The following is a 7,326-nucleotide window of genomic DNA, read 5'->3' as shown; positions in this document are numbered from 1 at the left end:
ATAGAGTTTCACTCTTACCTTTATTAAATCTACCATATTCTCTAAATGTGAATAATTTAGTAGACTTGACTACTAAAACTTACCGAATTTGAGTAGTACATAACATACATACATACATATATATATATATATATATATATATATATATATATATATATATATATATATATATGATAATAAATAGATAGATGGATAATAAATAATAAATTAAACAAATATCTCATGTTGGAGTCTTGGGTACACGTTTGCGTTAAATATTTGGAGAAATTTTTTTATCGTCGTGAATAATCTTATTCGACTCGATTAAATTATATATAAATAGATTGATAATATATTTGACAAAAAAATGACGTGACGTTAAAATTACTTTTTCAAATCACATTCATCTAACATCAAGCACATAATTAATGTGATTGCCACAAAATTCTTTTGTAATTTTCTTCGTGCAATTCTAAATAGTTGGCAAACAAATCAATTCCATGTAATATTTTGAGAAGTTACCTATTACAGTATTATTTTTCTGCAATTTTAATAGTTGCAAACAGATCAATCCTATGTAATATTTTGAAAAGTTGTCTATAACTATATTATTATTACTATTATTATTATTATTCAAAGTGAAAAGATATAAAACTATAATGCATATTTACACACACGACCGTATTTAATTAGATTAGAAATTTATTCCCTCCAAAAATAAAATATATCACTTCGTAATCGTATCTTCCTTTTCCATCACGAGTCGCGACTCTGGATTAAAAGTAAAAGGCGCCTCTAATCCAAACGTTCAAAAAAGAAAAAACCAATTTCCAAATTAAAAAATGTCAAAACGAAGTCGTTTAGCTTCCGTCACGTCGCCAACACACTCTCGAGAAGAAAGAAAAGTAGCGAGCATTATTCAGTGTGTATGTGAGTGGTAAAGTGCGTTTTCCTTCCACTTCCAATCTGTCAAAGTCGCACACACACAACACAAAATTAAAATTCCCCAAAAGCAAAAAAAAAAAAAAAGAAGAATAAGAGAAAGACAACACTCGTAGAAGAAGAAAGCGTTTCCAAGAAGCGAAAGGAAGGAAAGGGGTTTTGTGATTTTTGAAGAATCGCGTTTGGGAGTAGTCGGAGATGGAGCTTTCGACTCCGAATTCTTCCTCGAAGCACTTGTCCATCACGCCGGGTTCTAGGGTTTTGAGAAGCCCTCTCTCCGACGAACAGATCTGGAAGCGCCTCCGTGACGCTGGCTTCGACGAGGAATCGATTAAGCACAAAGACAAAGCTGCGCTTATTGCTTACATCGCCAAGCTCGAAGCTGAGGTTTGTACTTTTACTTTTCTTCCTCTCTCTCTCTCTCTAACTTTTAATTTTAATTGATATTTGTTTGAATTGAATTGGGGCAACCGTTAGCTGGAACATGCAATGCGCTCGGGTTAGTGAGGTAATTTGTTATGTTGAGGGATTTTAATTTGAGTGGGTTTTTGACGTTGTTTGTGGTTGTTGGATAATTTATTTAATATTCATTAATTTTTGAGATGGCTTAGCAATTATTTGGGTTTAATGATGAATTTCAATGTTGATGTCGCTTCATATGGTATCTTGGTTATTCTAGTGTGAGATCTTCTTTTTGCGTTGCTGCTTTATTGGTTGGGTCCAACTTTCTTGATAATTAAGGTGGATAGATTCTGTGTGTTCATGTTCCTTAAACGTAGTAGTTAGTGATTAGCTGCACTTGGTGATGTTATGATTGGATAGAAAGCCGAAGTCGTTGTTTGGAATTTTGTGGTATTGGGGGAAACTGTGGATTCATCGCTATTTGTCCTTTTATATAATGCTTTGAATTATATGTTGTAAGTTTGGATTTAATTTTGATACATTGATAGTGCAGTGGATTGAGTTTCAATTTTAAATTACCATTAGTTTATTGCAATTTGCGATGGAGGTGGGTTAGTGGAGTCTGTAAATCCTAGAGTTTCCATTCTGAGGAGGGCAGCTCTTGCCCAAGGGATTAGTTTCACATATATGCCTGTGATTATATCCTGTCAAAGACCAAAAAAATTTAAATTTTAAACTCCTTATTTTATATGTAGCCCAAGAGTTTAGAAAGGTTCCTTGTCATTTGGGCTGTTTATCAGGCCAATATTCTTTTGGTCCTCCTCCAACTTTATATTACTTTGAGATTTCCATTTTTTGTGTTCACCCTGGTACATGTATCACCGATTACAAAGTTTGCTTTCTTTTATAGATTGCCGCATTCTGCTCTTTTGTTTTGCATTCCCGGTCATTTGAATAGTTTTCAGTTAAATTTTCTGCTTGGTTGGTTAGCATCCATCACTTGCAAAGCCAGATGAGCAAATTGATCTGATGCTTATACTGTAAACTGGTTTATTATCACTCAAACTCTATCCCCCATTAATTGAATTGCATTTGCAAGTGAATGCTCTATACAAGGTTTATGTGGTCTTTCATTTTTATAAGATACATTATTTTCTATCCTGCTGTTAGTGCTAACTAAATTCATTATTCCTTTCTCGCTTTCATTTTGACCTTTATGTGTTGTGTAGATATATGATCACCAGCACCACATGGGCCTTCTCATATTGGAGAAAAAGGATTTGGCTTCGAAGTATGAGCAAGTAAAGGCCTTGGCTGAATCATCTGAGTTAATGCATAAACATGACTCAGCCATGAATAAATCTGCATTAACTGAATCAAGGAAACGTGAAGAAAGTTTGAAGAAGACAGTAAGCGTCAAAGATGCATGCATAGCAAGTGTAAGTTTATGGAATAGTTCTCCCCTCGCAAAACCATATATGCTTGCTTTTCCAAATATCTATTTTGCTCACTTCTAGGGGTATTTTTTTATTGTCTTTTGTAGCTTGAGAAGGCCTTGCATGAGCTGCGTACAGAAAGTGCGGAAACAAAGGTTGCAGCTGAGAGTAAATTTGCTGAAGCACACCAATTGATAGATGAAGCACAGAGAAAATTTACAGAGGCTGAAGCCAAGGTGCGTGCTGCAGAATCTTTGCAGGCAGAGGCTAACCGATATCACAATGTTGCAGAAAGGAAGCTTCGTGATGTTGAAGCACGTGAAAATAATCTCAGGCGGCAAATCATATCTTTCAAGTCTGAGTATGTTACCTGTATAATAATAATAATAATAATAATAATAATAATAATAATAATAATAATAATAATAATAATAATAATAATAATAATAATAATAATAATTTGTGAAATTCGCTACTTACTATCTCTCTAGTTCATTTTTGTGGTTTCGAGCATGTAAGCTCATTAAGCTGTGCCTCAATATTGTTCTGTCTACAGATGGTTTGTCTTGAACAATTCTAAGCACTTTTTTACACAAATCTAGTTATAGGTCAGGGAGAAAGAAATTAGTGGATCAAACTTTGTTTTTGGGTTCAGGTTGCATAGTTGAATACTTGAATTATTCTTCTACTTAATATAATCACTCATTTTTGAATTCATACAATTGACAAGATTATGCATGATGCAGCTAACTAACAGTTAACATACCTCCTTTTAACAATTAGCAACATGTTAACTGAACATGTGATTAAGTTTTGTGGTTATAATTTCCACATGTTCATATGTGATTATATTGAAAATTTTGATAGCTTCATATTATTTTTCAGAAATTATGTTGATCTCTCTCTCTCTTTCTCTCTCAGTTGTGATGAAAAGGATAAGGCGATGATTCTTGAGAGGCAATCCCTTTCTGAAAGGCAAAAGGGTTTGCAACAAGAGCAGGAAAGATTACTTCAATCACAATCCTTGCTGAACCAGAGAGAGGAACACTTTTTGAGTAGATCTCAGGAACTGAATCGTCTTCAAAGAGAGTTGGAGGACACAAAAGGGAAAATTGAAAAGGAACATGAAGCCCTACATGACGAGAAAACAACCCTAAAACTGAAGGAGGCAACCTTAATACAACGAGAAGAGGTTCATATTTGAAAACTCTCTGTTGGCTCAAGATGATTTTAATATTAAATATTTAGTATCTTTGTCTTGTTCATGTGTTGATTTATGTTGTGTAAAAGCAGGAACTTACTAAATGGAAATCTGAGTTGAGCAAGAAAGAACAAGAGTTACTTGAATTTCAAGCAAAACTTTCTAATAGAGAATCTGTACATCCTCTCACAATTGTTTACTTTTCATTTCATTTTAGTTCTGATCCTTTTCTCTATATCATTATTCTTTTACTTTGCTGGAAAATGTAGGATGAAACTCAGAAAGTTGTTGCTGGTCAGGAAGCCGCATTGAGAACCAAAAAATATAACTTGGAAGTTGAGCTACAAATGCTGCGCAAATTGGTTGAAAATGAAATTGAGGAAAAGAGACGGGCTTGGGAGTTGAAGGAGGTTGATCTTAAACATTGTGAGGACCAAATCCTGCAAAGGCAGCATGAGTTGGAAGTTCTGTCAAGGTCACTGAGTGAGAAGGAGAAGGATCTGAAGGACTTGTCAAGTGCTCTTGAAGAAAAAGATCAAATGTTGAGTGCTTCTGAGAAGAAGTTTGAGTTAAATAAAGTGCTTTTGCAGAAGGAAAAAGATGATGTTGAACAAGCAAACCAAGATCTGCAGAAGTCATTGGCATCATTGGAAGATAAAATAAGACAAGTTGATATTGACAAGGAGAAACTGGAGGCCATGAAAAGTGAAACGGGTGACATGTCAATTTTGGAAGTGAAACTAAAGGAAGAGATCGACCTTGTAAGATCTCAGAAGTTGGAGCTTTTGGCTGAGGCAGATAAGCTGAAAACTGAGAAGGCAAAGTTTGAAGCTGATTGGGAGCTGCTTGATGAAAAAAAAGAAGAGTTGCGGAAAGAAGCAGAATTCATAGCAAAGGAAAGGGAAGCGGTCTCCACATTTATTAAGAATGAGCGTGACCAACTAAGAGAAGAGAAAGAAAATCTGCGCAATCAGTACAACCAAGATTTGGGGTATCTTGCCAGCGAACGAGAAAAGTTCATGAACAAGATGGCACATGAACATGCTGAATGGTTTGGCAAGATGCAGCAAGAGCGAGCAGATTTCTTGCGGGAAATCGAGTTGCAAAAGCAGGAGCTGAATAACCTCATTGAGAAGAGACGTGAAGAGGTGGAAAGTTCTTTGAAGGAAAGAGAAAAGGCTTTTGAGGAAGAAAAGAACACTGAACTTCAGTATATTAATGCTCTTAAAGAGAAAGCAACAAAAGAGTTGGAACAGGTTTCCTTGGAGATGAAAAGGCTTCAGACTGAGCGGGCTGAGATAAATTTGGATCGTGAACGGAGAAATAGGGAATGGGCTGAACTTACTAAATGTATTGAGGAACTTGAGGTTCAAAGGGATAAGCTCCGAAAACAGAGAGAATTGTTGCATGCTGATAGAATTGAAATTTATGCTCAGACTGAAGAATTGAAAAAACTAGAAGATTTGAAAGCTGTCTCTGATGATAATGCTATCACTGAAATGCTTAAATCTGATATGGAGTCTAACCAAAAGAAAATCTCTGCAAGGAAGAACTTGAAGCATCAATCTCTTACACAAGGTGGTGATAAAATCAACTATGGGTTTGATACTCCACTTGTGCAGAAGTCACCTGTTTCTCCTCCTAGCCCTGTTCGATTCTCATGGATAAAACGATGCACAGAGCTAATTTTCAGAAATTCTCCTGAGAAGCCACTTGAGAGAAACGAGGATTCTCTTATGGGTTCTGATACAGGTAATGTTTGTAATGGAAAACAGTACTCGGAAAATGACGAATCTCTTGGTAATATTGGCAAGGGACAGCAAATAGGATTTGCTTTTGAAGAACCAAAAGTAATAGTTGAAGTACCTTCTCTAGATGATGCTAGAAGAAGTGAGATTGAATCTGAGGCTAAAGATGTGAATGGAAAAAGTGCTCTCCTGTTTCCAGATGGACATCATGCAGGCAGACGGAAAAGAGGGAGGGGGAACGTGACTGATAAAGTTGGCGATCCACTTGTAGATGTGGGGCAAAATAAGAAATCAAGAGCAGAACAATCCAATGAAAAGGTCCAATCAGGTGTGTCTAAGGTCCAGCAGGTGTTAATGTCATCAAATCAAACACAAGGGAACACGGAAGAAACTCGTGTAGTAATGGTTGATAAGGTTATTCATGTATCAGAAGTGACTTCCGAGAAACTTGATGCTCTCCCTATCCTCAGTCAAGAACCAAGAGATAATATGCAGAGTCCTACATTCGGAGCAGATCAATGTATTCTTCATGGAGAAACAATTGATCGATCAAATTCTAAAACCAGGCAGGAAGATATTTTACCTTGTGCTTCCAGTGTATTGGGAAGCACAGAAGAAATATCAAAAGGAAACAATGATCAAGTTTCTGAGCACTGTTAGTGTTAGGTAGTGGCTTACAATCAGTTTTTTTCCCCTCTATATACTTGGTTCTTTTCGAGTCTAGTCTTTTCAATGTATACTGCTTTCTCTTGTTTCCTTTTCTGCATAAGTTTTGCTTATACATTCATGCAGGTGTTGTTTGTGGACAGGCATTGCAGATGATGGGTATGATATTGGTACTTGTAATTTGTGTGGTTAAGACAAGTATATATTAGGAGTGTATGAGGTGCGTCAATTAAACATGTTTAGCTATGCATTCGTCTCAACTATATCTGCTGTTAATTTTCATTAGATAACGTCGCATCATAAAAATATTCCATGTTCATTGGATTCATCCTCTTGCAATGCAGGATGCCATAGGAATGGACTTTTCATTTGTTAGTGACTTGGAGCTGGGTAATGTATGTAGAACTAACTTGGAGATGTCTGCTGTGTGTACACACTAAATGGATGAAGTTGCAAATTGCAATTAGGGTGGGATAGACTGTTGATATGATAGTTCGTAAAACAGGGATGTTATGTACTCCAAAAAGAGTGATAAAAAAGGAGAAAAGCGAAGTTAGATGCAGCCCAGGGTACATTACTGTCAAAAGTTGGTCTTCTGATTTAGTGAGTTTTTTTTTTGCATGGTTTTGTTTGTGGTGTTTAAACCTTCCAGATTTGAGTTTTGGACAACGCTGAATGTCATCGTGTAGCCATCAATAGTGATTTTGCTTGCGTCTACAAACACGATGATGGTCAGAATCGCATGTATCTGAAGCTTGTGTTTTGCTGGTTCTTTATTTTGCGCTAGTATTATGTTGCTCGAATGCTTAATATAATACTATGCTGAGGAAGGGTGAATTCTTTACCAAGTCACCAACCATATTATTCAAGAGTTTGTACCTAGGGCAATGCCCCAAAAAAAAAACTTTGGTTAAATTACTCATTTGGTACTTATAATTTCACGATTTTTATC

The 7,326-nt window shown here is 36.0% G+C and overlaps 1 protein-coding gene across 2 annotated transcripts; it reads left to right on the top strand.

Moving 5' to 3' along the window:
- The first annotated feature begins 875 nt into the window (after positions 1-875).
- Positions 876-7,326, top strand: LOC114412507 (protein CROWDED NUCLEI 4-like). Of its 2 annotated transcripts, none has more exons than XM_028376435.1 (8): positions 876-1,308; positions 2,553-2,762; positions 2,867-3,120; positions 3,681-3,951; positions 4,053-4,136; positions 4,230-6,374; positions 6,518-6,594; positions 6,719-7,326. In XM_028376435.1, exons 1-6 carry the CDS (start codon positions 1,120-1,122, stop codon positions 6,366-6,368), a joined length of 3,147 nt encoding a protein of 1,048 aa, XP_028232236.1. In that variant the 5' UTR covers positions 876-1,119; the 3' UTR covers positions 6,369-6,374; positions 6,518-6,594; positions 6,719-7,326. The 2 variants fall into 2 exon arrangements, with proteins under 2 accessions (XP_028232236.1, XP_028232237.1); XM_028376436.1 differs by having other exon boundaries at positions 6,501-6,594.

The sequence above is a fragment of the Glycine soja genome, chromosome 5 (assembly GCF_004193775.1).
Source record: "Glycine soja cultivar W05 chromosome 5, ASM419377v2, whole genome shotgun sequence".
Classification (NCBI taxonomy): Eukaryota; Viridiplantae; Streptophyta; class Magnoliopsida; order Fabales; family Fabaceae; genus Glycine; species Glycine soja.
Note: the sequence above shows the minus strand (reverse complement) of the source record. Positions and strands in the feature narration are given on the sequence as shown.